Here is a 19,360-nt window from a genome sequence, read left to right on the forward strand (position 1 = left end):
TTGCGTTTGAAATTTGAAGCTGTAACTTCATTTGCAACAGCGAAAGGCTAAACAAGCATTTATGATTAAAAATTTTCAAATTGTGGAGATACATCTCTGTGTTGCTCTAGATACATACAGTGCTTGGTTTGGCTCCAGTTTTAACTCATTAATCAAAATATTTGACTTACTGGTTATGAGAGCAAGTTGATCCTATAGGTATTGAAAAAAGAAAGATTTACTATGAAGTAGTCTAAAAATGCTGCCACCAAGAGAGACTACTTAAACCTCAATTTTAATGGGGCTTAGTATTGTTACAATATTTCTGTTGGAAGGGGAGAGTATTTCTTTTTCCTATCTCAGCTGGATACTGGTGAAAGGGGCAGAGGTTCATTAACAACTCTGTTCCCAGAGTAGCACTGGGAAGTAGCTTTTATACAAGCTATGTTTCTTGTATGCTTCATTATTCACTTGAAACTGTGATAGTTAGTATTTGCTATTGAAAAAACTTTCTTCCAGATCTCAACAGGGGCTTCTAACAGAGATGGCTGAAGGCATATGTTTTCTGCAGTGAGCCAGGAAACCTCACAGATAGTCCTTTGCCTTTTTTCTTCATCTTTCAGCAATAGGCTTGTCGTATGTTTCTCAATACTGTTGTGAGTTTTTGTGGATCCCGAGAGTCAGAAAGAACTTCGTGTTTAGTGCACTCCATGGCTTGCTTTTGAAATCAGGGAAGTTTCTTAAGATTCCTACTTAGTTAGGCAAGGGAATTTCCTGGGCATTGAGACTTGAATAAAAGCTAAACTAGAAGTGGCAGGAGATGCTCAGCATTTCTGAAAACCTTTCTCTCACCTTTTCATCATGGGGGTTTTATTTTTTCCTGTGTCCCCTAGGGTATAAAAGCAGTGCTTTTGCTGTCCTTGTACATTAATCACGTAAAGAATACATGAGAAATGCTCCCGAGAGAGCCATTTCTATCCTTAAATTCAAAGATACTAAGAAGGGACTTCACTTTCCTTCTGAATATCACAAGATGCTGTTCACTCTAGGAGTGTAAAATAATCTGTTCTTATTTTTATTTCTCTTCTAAAGAAAACGAGCATTTCTTTTTCTGCAGCAAACTTCTGTGATGGACCAATCTGATCTTCTAGGAGCTAGTGGAGATCTAAGAATATGTTGAGGAGAAATCACTGATGGCAGGTTTCCTCAGACTAATTTTGTTTGCTTTAGGGTGTAGCAGGATTGCTTTAGAAAGGATGCTTGTGTTTTGCTTCCAAATCTTAGAAAAATACCCTTGCTAAATGTTCCTGGTATGAGCTGCTGGACTTGGTCATGGGTGGAAGTATCCTCCATACTTAAGTCTTTTGAAGGCGTTCATCCCTATTAGAATTTGGCCAAGGAGAATGGTCTAAAACAAGGGACTTTTTTTTTGATCCTGTTAGCCTGTAATGATCCATTAAATGAAAGAATGGTATCTACTGCAAGAGAGAATTACAAGACTTCAAAGGCTACTTATCTGAAACTGTATGATACAACGTATTAGAGTTCAAAAGAATTTCAAGAATTCAAAAGTTCTTGCTGTATTGTTAGGTGAAACATTTTTATATATTGCTGTGCACCGTGCRTCAATTTAGTATTAAAACACGTATTTTTTAAAATAAATTACGAAGTTTTGACCATTATGTGCACATACAAGTAGATACAGTTGTATGTGTTTAAATTTGTGCATTTGGCCTGTTGGAACTTGGGTGTCCTTGCACTTTTTATTACATTTTCACATTTGTCTAGAATAACTCTTCAGTATCTGTGATTAAGACCGATCATTTGCACTGGAAACCAGGTTGAAACTTAGTAACATTGAGAATGTTTGGTGGATCCTCTTTCATAATACTGACAATACAACTGTGACAGTCTTTAAAATCAACTTTTTCTGTAACTTGTTTTTAAAATTTGAGAAATTTTAATGTTTCTTAGCAGTGACTATGCCTGTATGCAAAAATGAGACTTTTTTAAAAAATGAGCATTTTTCAAAGAGTTCTTCTGTTTGCGTTTTCTTTTCTTCTGCTCTTTTTAAGTATGGCTGTATCACTGGCATTCAGCTTTTGTCATTTCTAAAAGCTGCCCATATACGGTCTGCAATGGTTGGCAGTGGTCACTAAGAGATATACTGTTCAAATACTCCACAAGTATATGTGTTACTACAGGGTGCCTTTTTGGAATTTTATTTTGCATTTCTAGTACATTTAGTGTCAAAATAGTAACACATATTACAGAAATATTACAGCCTGTCTGTTAAAATAAAGCGTTGTGGATGAAACCTGTTAACACATTGGACATATCAAAATATGTGCCTGTTTAATCAAACAGAGACCAAGTCTGCGTTGAGCAGCGTTTCCATAGAGGATCTGTATAACAGAACTGGAAAAGTAAATATTTTGTTCCTAAAACCAATTCAATGAGAAAATTAAAAACCTAAGTGTTTCCAGCTGTTTGTTGTCTTTGGGTGAAATTTGTTATTTGGGGAAGGATGAGGTGGCTGTTTGTTTATTAAACTGTAGAGCTGATTGAACAAAGCCATGTGTTTATAACCTCTGGAGGGCACTTGAGATACCTCATAATTTCCTCATGAAATTGCCACCACAGATCCTTCCTGCAAGGAGGAGAGAGTGTGATCTCATTGCAGGCTACAGAAACATCCCAAACGATGACGGAGAATACGTACATCCATCCTGAACCTGGATATTAGAAAGCAAAATCCCAGACAATTTACCAATTTTTAACTGTCTTTTGCTTTCTCCCCCCCCTTCCCAACTCCTCCAAGCTGTGTAGCAGTTTGAGAGATCAGCTGTATCCATGTGCTGACAAAGTGTTAGACTGAATTCTAAAAATATGTGCCATACAAAATTATGATTGCATTGCTTGGCATAATGCCACTTAGCGGTGGTCAGTTGTTGCAGAAATATAGTAAGAATACTTAAAGTAGTAATTAAGGTAAAAATACTGTGAAAGCAAGAATATGGGGAGGTAAAGCAACCATAGTGACCACATATTTAAAAAGGGGAGGGACATGATATGTATTTTTATCATCTGTAGTAGCTCTGCATTTCTGAGAGCGTAGGCCTAACTGTCTAGATACCAGGCATATTGGTTCAGCATTTTTTTTTTTCTGATAGACTGTGATTTTGGAAGTCTCAGGTTGCTTTGATTTTTGCAATTTATGCCATCATTTTTAAGTTTTTGTTTTTTGCATTAGAATTATCACCTCTATAGGAAGTGTCATACAACAAGCATGTAGAATCTTTTTTTCTTCATACAAATACTTCAGAACAAGTATGTAAGTTAGGGATTGGAGGCAAACCTGAAGATAATGATGTATTTGCATGCACAAGAGCTGTTGATGGTTGAATATACCTAATTTCAATATTCTAATTAACTTGGAAGCTATTAGTCATTCCTGCTGAAAGTACCTGTTTCCCAGAGCTGTTCAGTAAGGCATTGCTGACTGATCACTGTGAAGTAGTTCAGGTTCTGTACAAGCACCGAGCTCTGAACGTAAGTCATTTGTTTTGATGTAGAGATTAAATTAAAACTTCCTTGAGTAACTAGAGAGAAAGTAAATTGGTTACTCAGTGTATTTATGATAGACATTTATAATTTATTTGTTTGTAAGTCTAAGATTAATTTTGTTTCCTACCATTCATGTAGTATTTTTTTCTGTGCCAGTATCTCCAGTATCTTTATGCAATCGTAAGATTGCTTTGACAAACTGCCTTTGTTTTACTTGCAGGGTGGGTACTGGTTGCCAATTGCTTTGTTTTTTGTGCAAGATAGGTTCTAGTAACCTATGATTATTACCTTAAATTTCTTTTTTATTTTTCCCATATACTTCCTGATTCCTCCCCCCCCCCCCAATGTCTTCCAGCATAACCCATGCTGTTGTGTCAAAAGAGATGGGGTAGAAAGGGAGGGAGAAAGATTTATTTATTTATTTATTGTAGAGGATTCAAGCCAAATAGGATAGAGATCCTATAGGTGATATTTCTGCTGCTCATTTAATGGCTTGAGTCTCAGAAAAAATTTCAGATTTGTGTGTTACAGGATATATTTTGTACAAGACACTGGATGGTATTCTATTTTGACTGAGAAGTGCATAATAATTTTTAAGTCCTTTTTTGCTGTTTTAAGATCTTATATTAGCTAACATTTTGTTCCACCTGCAAGATTAATCCTCCCTAATTCTTTGATTCATCTAGCGTGGTGGAGATCCTGTGACAGCAGATCCATTACTGGCATAGACTTTAGTGTGAAGTCTCTTTGCAACGTGAAGCTGTGCAGTTACTTGGAAGGCTTAAGAGCTCACAATATAAATTACAAGCAATTAGAAAAATGTGACCTTGATGCAAAAGTTTTGCGGGCAAATTATTAGAGCAAATGAGGATCTGTATTTCTGCAGAGCGAGAGAATGGTGGAGTTGAAATAGGGAATTTGTGTTATTTCTGTTGTGTGGTGGCCCCTAATTATTTTTTTGTTTTCATTTTAATTTTTGTGGAGAAGAAAGGCAAAATTTTAGTGCTGATTAATCAAAAGTACATCGGTTGTTTGAAGGCTACCAAAGATTTGTTATATTTGAAACAGAGATTAATAAGCTGAGCTGCGTGATGTTGTGCTGAGGTTATATCAAATATTAAAAACTGTATTTATACATCTTTGATAATGTAGATATCATATCCATACAGGTATATGCTTGCGTGAATATAACTTTTATCTAGAGGTCTGTATGAAATGCTTGTCAAATATAAAGTCAAGCCACTGATTCATTTCTTTATCTTTAAACAGCTGTTGGAGCTGTTTGACAGTGAAGACCCTCGAGAACGAGACTACCTAAAAACAGTCTTGCACAGAATTTATGGCAAGTTTCTGGGTCTTAGAGCATTTATCCGAAAACAGATAAATAATATTTTTCTACGGTAAGTTGGGGAGAAGATACTTTTCTCTTATGAACATGTAAGGGAACTGATATATTACTTATATTTAACTTTTCTTTTTTTAGATTTGTTTATGAAACTGAACACTTCAATGGCGTAGCTGAACTGTTGGAAATTTTAGGAAGGTAAATGAGTCCTTGTTTATTACCTATCTCAAACTTTCCATCTGGACACTTCAAAATAGCATCAGATTCAGAAAAAGTATTATTTAAAGCCCTGCTTCTGAAAAAAGAAGTGTGCATGTGCTCATCTGTAAGCCCATGTGCAAATCTCTCTCAGGTCCTTGCCAGAAATATCTGTCTGGATGCATTTTACAGCATGAAGTGGTGGGTTATTATTTTTTTTTCCTGTGTACTACTTCATCCTTATGTTCTGCAGGATTTTTTTTTTTTTTAAGCACACTGAACAGTGTGAATATCTCAAGCGAATCTAGTTACGGTAAGTTCAATTGTTAATTACCAAAGAACATGTTGTATGCATGAAGTTACTGACCACATAGGCAAAGTGCTGTCTGTTTGGCAACAGGTTTGTGCAGCTGTTTACATAATTATTCTTAGGTCAGAGCTGAATTGCTACCTAGACATATACTGCATTGCTAATATCAAACAGGACAGAAGTTGGCACTTATTTACAAATAGCATGAGCTTGTCTTGTTGAATAATGATTTTAATCTAGAAACTATTTGTTCAGACCTCAAATATGTTTTCTGTGATGATAACACTAACAAATATTTCTCTTCTAATTTCTAGTATTATCAATGGTTTTGCTTTACCTCTTAAGGCAGAGCATAAACAGTTTCTGGTGAAGGTGCTGATTCCTTTACATACTGTCAGGAGTTTATCACTCTTCCATGCACAGGTAGAAATTATAAAAATATATTCTGTTCAGTTAGAATGATATGATATTTTAGTTGCTTTGGAAGTTTAATTGCTTAATATAAAAAAGGTGGGGGAAAAGTTTTGTCCTGTGGAAAAATGCAGTAGATATTTTTTATTCATTTAATGTGTTTTGTATTAATGTCTTGCTTCTATTCTGGTTAGATAATTAATAATGAAAATTTACATAACCTCTATCTGTAAGATTTGGGGTTTTTTGTTAGTAGTTAACATCTTTCTTTAGATTTTATTCTCTACTTCTTTCTGAAGGCTGCCTTCCCCGTTCCATTCAGCCCCTTTCCCTGTCCCAAGAGAATATCTGTATTTCTTAGTCTTAAGTTGCCTAGGGTTGTCTTCATTCTAACAACTAACACCCTCATTTTTTTGCTTAGTCTTCAATGTCTTCCCTCACATACGCACATTGTTCTTTTAAACATTCTGTTTTCATCACTTTTTTTTCCCTCTGATAAGTGATACCTGTTGCCTTTCTCTCTGATCTCACATAGTGGAGTCTGTCTTAATGTGATGCAGCCTTGCTTGCTGGTTAAGTTGGGTTAGGTATTGGCTGTGTGAGCTTATCCTGTGAGAGTTTTCGTGGTTTTGCCAATATACAAAAAGTGTAAAAGAAGCAGTTTCAACCTTCAAAATATGATTTATATTTTATGTTATGTATATATAGCTTATATTGTGTGTATGTTTATATATATTGTTTATGATTGTACATAGAATTCCAAATTCCTCTGATTTTTAAATTGTATATACTACTTTGTTGCCTTATGTTTTTTGTAGTATGTTATCTGTTGTGTGCTATAAACTGGACTGTGAGTGAATTTGCACAGTCCTTTGCATCTCAGTTTAAACTGAGATGCAATTTGAAAAAGCTGTATAGCATCTTGCCTTGAGTCTCTTGTTTTTTAATGTCTGTTTGTGCATTTTTTATTTTTAAAAAAAATGTTCTAACTCAATTTTTTAAAAATCTTTACCCTTTCACAGTTGGCATATTGCATAGTACAGTTTCTGGAGAAAGACCCCTCACTCACAGAACCAGTAAATATTTCTTTCGTATTTTTTTTGTATCTTAAAAATCTGGTTTACCCTCTAATGAGGAAAAGCAAAAATATAAATACTTTTTTCTTCTAACTTAGGTCATTAGAGGTTTAATGAAATTCTGGCCAAAAACCTGCAGTCAGAAAGAGGTAAGCAGTATGTCAATGTTAACAAAAAGTAGTAGGGAGTTTGGTAACTCTACAAAACAATATGCAAGGAATTTCTAGATATTTCCAGGTAGATTAAACGTGCTGTGGTGCATCTTGTTATTAATTCATGTAAGTGATTGTCTGTGCTTGAATCCTCCTTTCTGGATGGAAGAGAAAAGCTTCTGATAGCAATAGTTTCTGTTAGCAAAATAAGCACAAGTTCCTCCGCAAAGAGAAGAGTATCTTTGTGTTTTAAAAAGCAGAAAATAAATATAGTGAGGATAGATTGGAAAATTCTGTTAGATTTGGAACCCTTTGTAGTTGAGGATTGTATTTTTACAGAGATGATAAAAGGATGTTTCATTATCTGGCATTTACCTATTAAACATATAAAGGGTATAGTTAGACCTTTACATTTTTATTTCATGTTCTTTGTGCAAATCTGAGTTTCTGTAATGGACAGCAGAACTGTTATTTTGAATGTTGCTTCCAAAAAGGAGATAAAATTAAGTGGCTATCCTTGATTAATAGAGCTGAAGCCTTGATGAATCAAAGTCTCTGTCTCTATAAGCATAGGTATGCTAGTGCAATTTTGAATTTTGTTTTAGAAGATTATTAATATAAATTTAAATACAGCATTTGCCCACACTTGTCCCTCCTGTCTGTAAGAGATCAGATCCAGAAATTGCAAAAGCTGAACTGATCAAACTGATCGCCTTTTTGTTTTGAATTCAACACTTTATTCTTTGTCTTCAGGTCATGTTCCTAGGGGAGTTGGAGGAAATCTTGGATGTGATCGAACCTTCACAATTTGTCAAAATCCAGGAACCCTTGTTTAAACAAATTGCCAAGTGTGTTTCTAGCCCTCATTTTCAGGTCAGTGTAGCAGAGGTTATTGTTTGGTTATTGTCCATAGGAATGTATAGTCTCATTTTCAAACATAAAAGCTCTGGAAATGTAAATGTTATTTTATGTTATGTGATTTTAAATAATTGTCTTTTGGCTTTCCATGGAAGGGTATGTTGTAGTAAAAGTTCCTTTCCTGAACTGCTCTGAGTTCAGTTCACAGCTCCATGAATGATAGGTTAGATTCATTTTGGGCTACAGCATAGAATTTGCAGTTCTGAGCCACTAAGGGCTTAAACTGTTCAAGCAGACGTTGAGCCCTCCTGGCTGGAGATGATAGGTACTTCCTACATAGCCTTTGGGCTGGTAGGCCCAGTAGAACGTATTTGCTCCCCTTTTCGGCACAGCATGGTACAGCATTCTTGTTTTCCAACTTCCTTCTCTAAGATTGTCTGGTTGGAGGTGACAGTAATGCAAGATTTTGTTTAATTAAGATTGGGGAAGTGTTCTGGGATCCCACAGTCTTTTTTCACGCAGGCCCAATTACATGATAGAAAGAAGAGGGGTGAATAGGAATGAAGTTTCATCATACATAAAGAGAGGGGATTCATGGCCTGTAGTGCRTCTGTGTTAGGCTCTGTGTCCTACTCTGGCACACAGGCTGGTGTGACGCTTTTAGGCTGTTTCTTGGACTATGTCTGTTTTCAGCATAATTTTGATCACTGGTTCCTTTTTTCCTCTCTTCCCCCTAATTCAGCCCAACTACTAGGCCTTTCTTTCCATGTCTCCTTCCTTTGATTCCCCCCTGTGCTGCTGTCTTCCTTCCAACTCTGAAGTTACACGGTTGAGGCAATGGAGAGGCGTGAAGTCTTTCCTTTTCCCTTCCCCTCTAAAGCTGCAGCAGTATTTCAGTGTCTCTCAGTGAGAGATAACATAGTGTTCAGGAAAAAGAGGGAGTGGGTGCTGTTGGGATTATATATACTGAATATATATATATTATACTGGATTACAGTATAAAAAGTTAATTCTGTTAATCCATGTTATACTACTAATTAAGATAGAGTTTTAATTCCAAAGCTAATGATTCAATGTTGTGATTTGTTTTTACTTCAGAATATTACAAAAATTATTCCTGTTAATATTTTATTCCTCTAACTCAAAGGTGGCTGAAAGAGCACTGTATTATTGGAATAATGAATACATCATGAGTTTGATAGAGGAGAATTCAAACGTTATACTTCCCATCATGTTTTCCAGTCTTTATAGGATTTCTAAAGAACACTGGAATCCGTAAGTTTTGTCATTAAATTTTTATCTTGCCACTTGTCAAACAACTAATCAACTTAGGAAGATGTTCTGCTAAAGAACATCTTAATGGGAATGATCGGATTTCAAAGCTGGCACAAGCAGGTGCGGCTCTATTAATGCCAATGGAAATTAGACAATACTCTAGCTTGGCTCAAAATGTTGTAAGTGATCTGATATGTGCACAAAAATGTGTACTTTCTGGGATAAAAATAAACCTTCTCGTAAGCTGGAAAAAACAGAAATTAGACATTACATAGTTATTGAAGAAAGTGTTGCTCATCAAGCATTTATCCAACGCAGGTTTTTACGAACTGGGTTACATTATAAGCCTGACCATAAATTGTTTAGATGAGTATCACTTTACATTAATAAGTCTTTGCGGCTGTATCATGGGTGATGCTGATACCTCTGGTACTACGTTTTTCTAAACATTTATGAAGCTTGTATTTCAGTGTGTTCTTAGGTTGGGTTGTTCTTTTTTAAATTTATTTAAATACAGCTGTTCTCCTTTAAGCACAGTATTACTCAGAAGTTGTTTCATATTGAAATCCTGTTAATTTGGCTTTTTATTTCTTATTTATTTATTTATTTATTGGTAACTAAGTGATCCAATAGTCAGCTTTTAATGAAAAATTCTATTATAGTTTGAGGTCACATGCATTTCTGTACTTAGGTTGAAGAATATTTCTGAGCTAAAATGGTTACCATTTAGTAAACCCAGTATTTTAAATGAACTGTGCTACATTCAGGTCCTAGTTGCTTTGTTAAGGACTTAACATAAAGCATTTGTAAAATATTTCATCTTTTAAAATGTTCATCTTTTTGTTCTGTCTCTCTTCAAACCCTCAAGTTTCTGTGCTTTTACCAAATATCTTACAAACATAAGCCAGTTTAAGATACATGTAAAATAAAGAAGATATTTATAAGAATATATGCATTTATAAGAATGTATTTAAATGCAGGCAACACAACAGAAACTATATAGAAAGAAGCAATTAATGGGGATATGAGGATAGCAAACATGCGTGTTTGTGTGCTGTCTAGATTAGCTCCATATGTTCCTATCACCTCTAAAGTTGGTTCACCACCTCCTGGTTGAAGACCCACTTATTAAGCAGTCTCATGTCTGAATATAACAACTATAGTAGAAGATCAGGAATTTGGGGAACTATTGATTTATAATCTGTACCAACTTCTCTGTATACTGTTCATACTCAGTTCTTCCCTCCTCTCCTTTTAATTGTTTTAGTTTTTTCTTTTATTTTCAACACAGCCAGAAGGAAATTTTGACCTCTAGATAATAAGAGTATTGGCAGACCCATCTGTTTTTTGGAAATTCCAGTGGGTTTAGTTATCCAGTCAGAGGAGTTAGAAGAGAAAAATGATTGCATCTGTTTTTGAGCCTTTGTGAGACAGAATGCCTTTGAATCCTTCTAAAAATTAGTATTATACACCTTCTGTTCTTACATGACCAGATCATGCCTGTCATTTTTATGCAGGTAAACAACTTTAATGTGAGCTCTGGTTTATTGGCTCTTACTTGAGATCAGGAACAACCATGAGCAAAGTAGGCAGCAGTTTTAAGTAGATACTGTATATAATACGCTGCTTTATATAGATACTGCAATATCTCACCCAAATGATTTGTATTTTTTAAAGGTTGTTTTGTTTTCAGTGTACCAAAGTAAAAATGATTATGAAATATATGAAAACAAAGAAGTCAATCTTGAAATCCAGAGTTGTATTTTGCATAGATGCACTGAATGTTCAGCTTCATCAAAAAAATCTTGAAGAAATGTGAATTATTCCTATTTCATATGTGAATTCTATTACTTATGCCAACATTGATTTTTATCCTTGGAGTTGCATTCAGAGTTGCTACACAGCATGAGGGAAGAGTCTGCAGTTTTATGTAATAGCTTTCTGTTGTTATCTTTTGCCCTGGAGTTCTGGGTTGCTCCATTTAAGTAATCAGTAGAGAAATGAAATTTGATTCCTACCTTTAAAACATTTTAATCGAGAGTAGTTTCACTGAAATTGAAGGATTTGCATTATCATACTTGCAAGAACAGAATCAGTCCCAGAAATGCTGGTAAGAGAAGATAGGGTTTTTTTCCTCATTTGATTTCAGCTAAAACTAATAGACTCCTCTTTTCTTTCTTCTCTTTTAACGTTTCACAGGGCTATTGTGGCTTTAGTCTACAATGTGTTGAAGGCATTTATGGAAATGAACAGCACCATGTTTGACGAGCTGACAGCCACTTACAAGTCAGATCGTCAGCGGTAACTTTTTAAAGCTTTTTTTTGTCAGCTGTGCATAAGGCCTGCTGTGTAGTTTTTCCCTTACACCAGCTGTAATTGCATAATCTCACAGAATTGACACAATACCTCATTTTTTCTCTGCATGCTCTTTAGCCGCCTTCTTGTAAGATGTAAGGTAATACCATGTATAGGTAGTTCTTTATCCCTTATGAAATACAGTACCCATGGCATAGTTTGTGCATCTGCATTCCCTGTGGAATTTGTTTTGGCTGTGCATTCCAAAAGACTTAAACATTTCAAGATCTTCAGTAATAAAAGAAAAACAAGGATTTAAGGATACCGCTTTGCTTAAAGACTTCAAGAGTCATGTTGAGGTTAGGAAAGAGACATGAGAGAAAGTCCTAAGATTATGATTTTCCAAAATATGGTTCTTAGGCTACATGTGGTCTTAAAGCGAAGAGGCACCTCTCAGTTTTTTGTATTCAAATTCAGAGGTCTTGCTGTATTTGAGTCTTTTAGCATGCAGGATCTGCTAGATCTGTACCACTCATACAATCATTAGTTACACTCTAGTACAATGTTTTTTTGTCTATTCTCCTTGATCTTCATTTTCCTATTATAGAGTGTCATCTTTTGTCTAAAAYTTCAGCTTATCCAAAGCAGCAGGGGAAAATAATGAGGAAACTCTGGGGAGTTTGCAGCTTCATTTAAGTTGTGGCTTTTGTGTGACTTGGGGTTCCCACAAGCAAAGTGAAGGGTACTGTGTGTCATCAGATCTTGTTAGGTTAGTATAGCCTCTAAAGTCTCTTGGAGGCCATATTTTTTATTGTGTGACTGGAGTCACGCCTGTCCTCCCCCCCCTTTTTTTTTGAAGACGTTTTATCCGGGAAAAATCTACAATTATTAGTTTGTTAATACAGTACTTTACTTTCAGAGACCTAGATATATATGTGAGCTAAGTTGCAGATGATTTCTAAATAGGCCTTGGTGACTACAGCTCAGTTTGTTAAAGAAGGTGAGATTGCATTGTATGGTTTTCTAGAGGAAAAGGTAGAAAATATTAGGCCAGGGCATCTAATCCACCCAGGTACTGAGGAGCATCAGCTGCAACTTAAATCAATGGATGCTGCACTTACCCTGCACTTCAGATGAGGTGCTCTGCATTTAACAGAATCTAATGTTACTGTAGCATGTTCTGTGTATAGGTAATAGGTGAAGTTTATTGATTGAACTATGTAAAGAAAAAAAAATTCTAGCACCTACTGACATTTTGTATTCTGTAAAGGCTGGTACTGACCATTTCACCATTCTTATTTACTAATTATTTTAAAATGTATAAATATCTGAATGTATAAAATATTTATCTTAATGCATACAATAAGCCTTGGGTGTCTCAGTAAAACAGCATWTACAGGGTGTAGCTTTTGTACTGTTTAAAGCCTGTAGATAAGTACATTCAATATTAATGACTATAATAGGTCAAATAGGTAAGATAAGAGGATGAGGTTGTTATCCTCTGACAGTCTTCTAGCACACACATAGGTGATAATGTTTAGATGGTAAATACCTGGTAAGTAGCCTGCAAATGTTGAGCCATTTCATTTATTCTTCTTTACATTTAATTTTGGATACTCTTTAGTAGTAGTGGATTCTGTTTTTTAAACTGTTCCTGCGGGGATTTATTTGTGAGTTGTTTGTATTTTTTTTTTTGTTTAAAATACTCATGGGAAATTAAAATTTCAAATCAGTCTGTCAGTACTATGAGCAAATCAAGATGCGTAGATGCAAAGTTTCTAATCTACTGAAATATTTTCAGAAATTCTATAGTGTGACAAGGTGAGAATCTGTATATCTATAATTGTTAGGTTTGCATTTGACCTGAACCTGTGAAGTGATTTAGTAGAAATGGAATGTATTTTTTTTTAATTTGCAGTATCAAGAATATTAATTCTAAGTAAGCTATGGCAAAGACAGGAAATTAGAAAGCAAATAATGAAGGTAAAGCAACCGTTAGCTTTGCTGTTATCCAATCAGCCAATAAAGCCTGATGCTAAAGCAAGTGCTACACAGATTTTGTTGTGGGAACTTCTTAATGAAAAAGAGTAAAGCAGTGATCAAAAGACATTTTGTAACTAAACTTTCCTTTGGCTGATGCCTGAGCTTATATGAAAGTGCCCAAAATCAGTGTAAGTGGTTCTAAGCAATAAGGGAACACTCATTCTAGAAAGTAGCTGTCATTTATAAGATGATAAAAACTAGCTTTTTAAAATAAACTTGAAAATAATGTAATGCAGGTTAGTCCTGGAGATGTTAGTTTTTACTAATCTTGATATATTTGATCCATAATAAAATTGCACTGCATTTTTCTTCTGTGTTGCAAAGTATTAACTATAGACACTGTTGTTTTTTTCAGATGACATGTATATTCTTCTCCTCCTACTTTGTTTAGCAGTATTCATCTAGGTAGCAAAAAGCAAAGTTATAAGCAAAAATGATTTATAAAAATTAAATGTACATTAGGAGAATTGCTGATGTACTGAACAAAATTAGTTCTGCTAATTAATTTCAACTACTTTTTTGTTACCTAAATAACCTTTATAAGTCTTCTCTCTTCCTAACTTTTCATTTTATTTCATCTGTCAGTGAGAAGAAGAAAGAAAAAGAGCGTGAAGAACTGTGGAAAAAACTGGAGGATTTGGAATTAAAGAGAGGTCTTAGACGTGATGGAATAATCCCAACTTAACGAAAAAACACAACAGCATTATTAACCTGTGGAGTCACACATTTATGTAGTAGAAGATGGAGCAACAGTTTTCTGTATTGTGCAACTTTACAGTAGATTTCACATTTGTTTCATTATTACAACAGCACTGTATATACCTGTCTCTAAGTAAAGGAAAAAAATAAGGACTTTAATCCAAAGTTTGGACAGCAGATGGACTTCTCAGAACTTYGCAAACATAATCATTGTTTTAACCCTTCTTTAAAACCAGTCTTCAAAGATCTGTTGATGAAAATTGCGATGTCAAATTCCATTGTCAGGACCTGTTCCTTATTTATCGTTAGCAGAGAGTATAATACAACTTTCAAATGTGAACAATCTTAAAATTTAGCTTGTCTTTCTGCTAAACTGTTAAGTGTATTTATAGTAAAAGAGAAAAAAGACTGTCATTTCCTTATGAGTTTGTGTAACATCCTCCTTCTCTGGATAACTTTACTGTAATTTGACTTTTTTTCCTTTTGCACATCTTCATAAGTTGAATGTCCATTCAAATCAGGGCCATGAAAATTGTAGGTCCTGAATAAAGTTTTGTTTACTGGTGTGAGCATTTTTAGTACCAGGCTGTCTCTGGTGCTTCTTTAATTTGAACATTAGGAGTTAAGAAACCAATAGGTCATAAACATAGTAGGAAAGGGAGCCTTGGATTCATGCACCTATTTATTGCAAATCCAAATTAGTGTCCACAATCCTTTAAAAATGGGCAGTGGTAACACCCAAGATTACCTAACCAGTATTAGTGAAATGGCATTGGACGTGCATACCAGAGTTATTTTAGAAATACTAATTGCTAAATTATTAGTATGTTTTTATTGGACCATTTTGAAAGAATAAAGACAAACGCTAAACAGTGCAAGCATGAAATTGATCTCCAGTGGGCATGGATCTAGTTGGAAATTGAGGTGAGCGAGCAGTTTGGACTGTTTGGAGTTGTTGCCTTACTTTTTAATATGTATTTATAAAGTGTTCCAGCAAAAGAGGATGTAGCCTCTGAGAAACATACTATAGTGTTTTTGTGGTTCTAGTACTATTACTCATCACAGCACCAGCCCTATGGTCTTAGCTGGAAAGGATTCTGGATAATATACTTCTGCATTCTCATCTGGATGCTCATTCCTAACTACTGTATTTGTTACCAAAAGTGGTTCTACAAATGCTACTGAAAAAAATTCTGGAAATCCTAATGTTCTGAGTATTAATAATAAAGTTTAAAATGCTTTTATATCAAAGGTGCATTGTGACCAAATTGTTTGAAACAAAAGAAAAAAATAAAAAAACAAAAAGAGGAGGGCTGTATTATAAGTATACATTATTGGCTATCTGCTTTGTATTTGAAAGTGGAATCTTACATCTTTGGTAGGTTAAAATGCTGATAAGACTTATGTACAGTATATATTTAGCTAATGCAGTTGCATTATTATATACCGAAAGGTATGTGTTTCAGGATTTTTCTCCAGGATGCTTTTGAACTGTTATAGACATGACAGCAGTGAATTGATAATCCTAAACCATCGATCCAATGGTATTTACAGTATAAAACTGACTTGGTGTTCATGAGTCTTTGTGATAGTTGCAAACATGAATTTATGACCTGTTGCCATTGATAGAAATACAATATAAATACAAGCTTGTATATTTTTCTTCCTGGCATTTAAATATACAGTAGGATTTGAAGCCTTTCTTGTTTCCAGGCACAGAAAAGAGGAAAGAAAGAATTCCCTCCTAGACTACTGACTGTTTCGGGATTATCAGGTCACAGTTTATACTCCTGGGTCTGCGCACACAAATGTTGTAAAGTCAACAATTTTGTAAAACTTGACACTGTTAATTCTGGGAAAAAAAGTGGAACTAGCCGTATGCAACACCAAACACAACATGGTTTAATGGGATTAATATGAGCTTCTTCTAAGAACACTGACTGGGACGCAATGTAAATTAGGCAGTTACTGTCATAGTTGAAACATTTTATTTTAAAGTGCTGAAGCAAAGGTGCAAGCTGAAATACTGAAGATTAAATAAATTTATAACAAATCATGTCCCTTAGCCCATTGATTTTGACAGTCTTTTATTTCTGTTACAAAAAATATTTGCTAGTGTAATTTTTTTTTGTGTGAAATGATGATGCTTTATAAGAGAGTGGACTTAAACTCATGCTTAAAGACTGTTGAATTGTCAAATACTGAGATATAATGGAGGAAAAAAAATAATATTTCCCACTTGGTGGAGTAAAACACAACAATGACATTAGAAAAAGCACCTTGTCCTGTACTTAGAGTTTAGGTGAGTGTTGTTTGTTCATAACTACTTTTGTTTTTGACATGATGTTCTGGTATTGATCATACAAAGCTGATGAGAACCTGATGGGTTGCAATATTTTGTTACCTCTGATGTTACCTCTGATGTGGGGATAGTGGGGAGTATCTAAAGTTTATAGATGATTTATCACTTCCAAGAAGGAATGTTTCTTTAAACTGAATGAGACTGTGATATTAGTCATGAGACTCTAAAAGGCTGACGTGACATTAGGTTGCACTGTGTGATGTATGTGAAGAAGCACTTGCCCCAGAACGTGACTGTACCCCTGGGATCCAGTGTCTGCCGCAACCCGAATGCAATATTCCGCCGCGGTTGCGCGTACAGAGCTCCCATTGGTACCGACAGGCGTTTCAGGCAAAGGAGGAGGCAGCATATGGGCCCAAGTGTGATCAGTGCATCTATTTAATTATGCTTCCACTTTGCTTCATGAGTTCCCGAAACTACCTTTATTTGTGTAAATGTGTTTATTGCCTGCTCTTACAGCAGCTGTTGTGTGGGCACATGTGTCCTGTACCATATTGGTTTCAGGAGAAAGGACTGAATACTGTTTGGTAAAAGGAAARAGTTACATTTTCAATACTAGGGCATTACATCAGGTCATGGGGATATAACAACTGTGAGAGTAAAGTTCCTCTCATACACTTTAAATTAAGCACACGTTGCTTGCTTTATCTTGCAAGTCTCCCTTATTGTTTTTCTTTCGTTGCTTTTGAATGTTTTTTGTCTCTCTTCCAAACGTTGGAATGCTTTAAATAAGAGTGTTCTAATGCCGTTGGAGCGTTCACTTGCAAGGTTACAGTAAATTTAATCTTGATTTTGTTAGCATAAATAAAATGATTTATTTTTTATTTTTTTTAATCTCCTCCTATATATGGAAAAATCCAGGCTGTTAGAACCAAGAATTGTTTGAGCAGGAACTGTAGCAGCTGTACTTCTATTATACATGTGTAAGTGTAGCCTCAGGCTCTCTTACGCTATGGAAAGAAAAATTACTAGGAGCTTTTAAAACCTCTTTATAGTTTTGTGAGAAGAGGGAAAGAATGGAATATATTCCTCTCCCCCCCACCAAATAAAACCCAAATAATTTGATTTTAGATCTGTCTTAGAAAACAGAGATGCTCTTTCTCGTAATTGTGTAACAATACCATTACAGAGCAATTTCCCTAAAAACAAGATAAATGTGACAGTGTGTAACACTGAAGAATGTTTTATTTATATGTAATTTTTTTCCCCCCTATTTTGGCTCACCTGTTYCACTTAGCTATACAGTGAGCCACAATTAGTTTTTCTAGTTGGTATCTGCAGCAGATTTTCTATTCTCTAGTTTTTCATTTTTCAAAGTGTATGAAACAGGATCTTGAAGCAGATGAAACTAATTTTGATTCAAAACTTCTGTCCAAGTGTTGCTTTTTATCCACAGAAGTACACACCTTTTATCGTGACCTCTCTGAATACGAGTTTTCATTATTTGGATCACTTGTAAATATGTTGTATTCATACTCATRTGATGATGAGGAGTTTTCAAATATAAATAGTACCAATACATTTCTTGTTGTTGTCCTATTTTTGATTGTAGTATAGCGAATGATCTGTCATGCTTTTTGTTTAACGGTTAGCGTTAGATTCATAGATCTCTTAATATTTTAGCATTTCATTGTTGAAGCAGGAGAGGGCAGCAAAAGTTCATTTTTCCCCATAGGAATGCTCTGGTTCATTATTGTTTTTAAATTCTAGATGCATTTAACTATCTGTGGGTAGGGGGAAAAAATGAAACTTTTTTTATATATATTAAAAGGTGCATATGAAAATATATAGACTGGTCTAAGCAGACTGTGAAAAATGTCTTCTACTCTACATCAAAGTAATAATAAAAATATCTTCCACCTTTGGATAAAGTGCAAGCAGGTCTTTAACCTCTTGGATTCAAATGTCATTCTTTGGAAATAGCTTACTTTCTTAAAAATGGTATCAAAGAAACTCAAACTCAATGGTGCTCCCAGCTATAAATGTGTAATCTTCCTCTTTTGCACATGCTCAGGAGGTTCTGTACTGTGGGTGCATCTAAATAAAGAAGCAATGAAGTGTTTTCCAGGTGCTTGGCTTTTTTTTCCACCTCCTCCCATCTAAACTCCGTGTACCTTCTCAGCAGTGAACTTCCAGCTGTCAGCCAGCTGCCAGCTAGCTGCCCTTCTGTATTAAATGAAAGGATGCTCGTGTGAGGAAAACGACCCAAACCATTAAAAGTTTCTGCCAGAATTGCCGTTGTTGACTCCCAGTTTTCATTCAGTTTTTTTTTTTTTTGAGAGGCCCATCCTAGGATGATGAGCAGCCTCCTACCGCGTGCAGCCGCACCGGTGGGGGAAGTGAGGAGCAGTGGATAGAGCAGAACGGGCAGTAGGTGCGCAGCATCTTCTCTGAACTCTTTGAGCCTTATCCTTTGCAGCTGGTAAAGGAACAACACTCAACGCGAGATGCCCGAGACGGTCGCTTCCGTGGGAAACACCCTCTGGAGAGAACTGCAGGGAGAGGCTGGTAAGGGATAGTGTTCATGCGCAGCTTTAACAGGAGCGCGATGGACATGGATGCTGCAATAAAACKGGAGACCATGTGTGTTAAACAGCTACTTCCGCTTTCAAAATGCCGGTTTTCTACGTGAATTATTCCAATAACCTATTTCTTAAACATTCTTTCCATTCTGAATTTTGCCAAATTGATTTTTCAGCAACTGGATCTTGCATGCCTTTGTTACAAGAGCTCATTATCAGAAATCTCTTTAATACTTGTAAGACAGTATTCAGATCACTTTTTAACACY

The 19,360-nt window shown here is 35.4% G+C and overlaps 1 protein-coding gene across 2 annotated transcripts in view; it reads left to right on the forward strand.

Moving 5' to 3' along the window:
- The window catches only part of PPP2R5E (protein phosphatase 2 regulatory subunit B'epsilon), a 69,863-nt gene extending 54,404 nt beyond the window's left edge, over window positions 1-15,459 (forward strand). Inside the window, exons 5-13 of one of the 2 annotated variants that reach the window (XM_085315036.1) lie at window positions 4,816-4,946; window positions 5,030-5,089; window positions 5,714-5,822; window positions 6,833-6,886; window positions 6,985-7,035; window positions 7,792-7,911; window positions 9,044-9,171; window positions 11,371-11,472; window positions 14,095-15,459. In XM_085315036.1, the coding sequence (XP_085171162.1) occupies window positions 4,816-4,946; window positions 5,030-5,089; window positions 5,714-5,822; window positions 6,833-6,886; window positions 6,985-7,035; window positions 7,792-7,911; window positions 9,044-9,171; window positions 11,371-11,472; window positions 14,095-14,194 (855 nt within the window). In that variant the 3' untranslated portion in view covers window positions 14,195-15,459. The remainder of the gene's footprint in view (window positions 1-4,815; window positions 4,947-5,029; window positions 5,090-5,713; window positions 5,823-6,832; window positions 6,887-6,984; window positions 7,036-7,791; window positions 7,912-9,043; window positions 9,172-11,370; window positions 11,473-14,094) is intronic. The other variant, XM_085315035.1, reaches the window with a different exon arrangement.
- Window positions 15,460-19,360: the final 3,901 nt, after the last annotated feature.

Source organism: Rhea americana, unplaced genomic scaffold, assembly GCF_003343005.1.
Source record: "Rhea americana isolate MKP2758 unplaced genomic scaffold, rheAme1 scaffold_42, whole genome shotgun sequence".
Lineage (NCBI taxonomy): Eukaryota > Metazoa > Chordata > Aves > Rheiformes > Rheidae > Rhea > Rhea americana.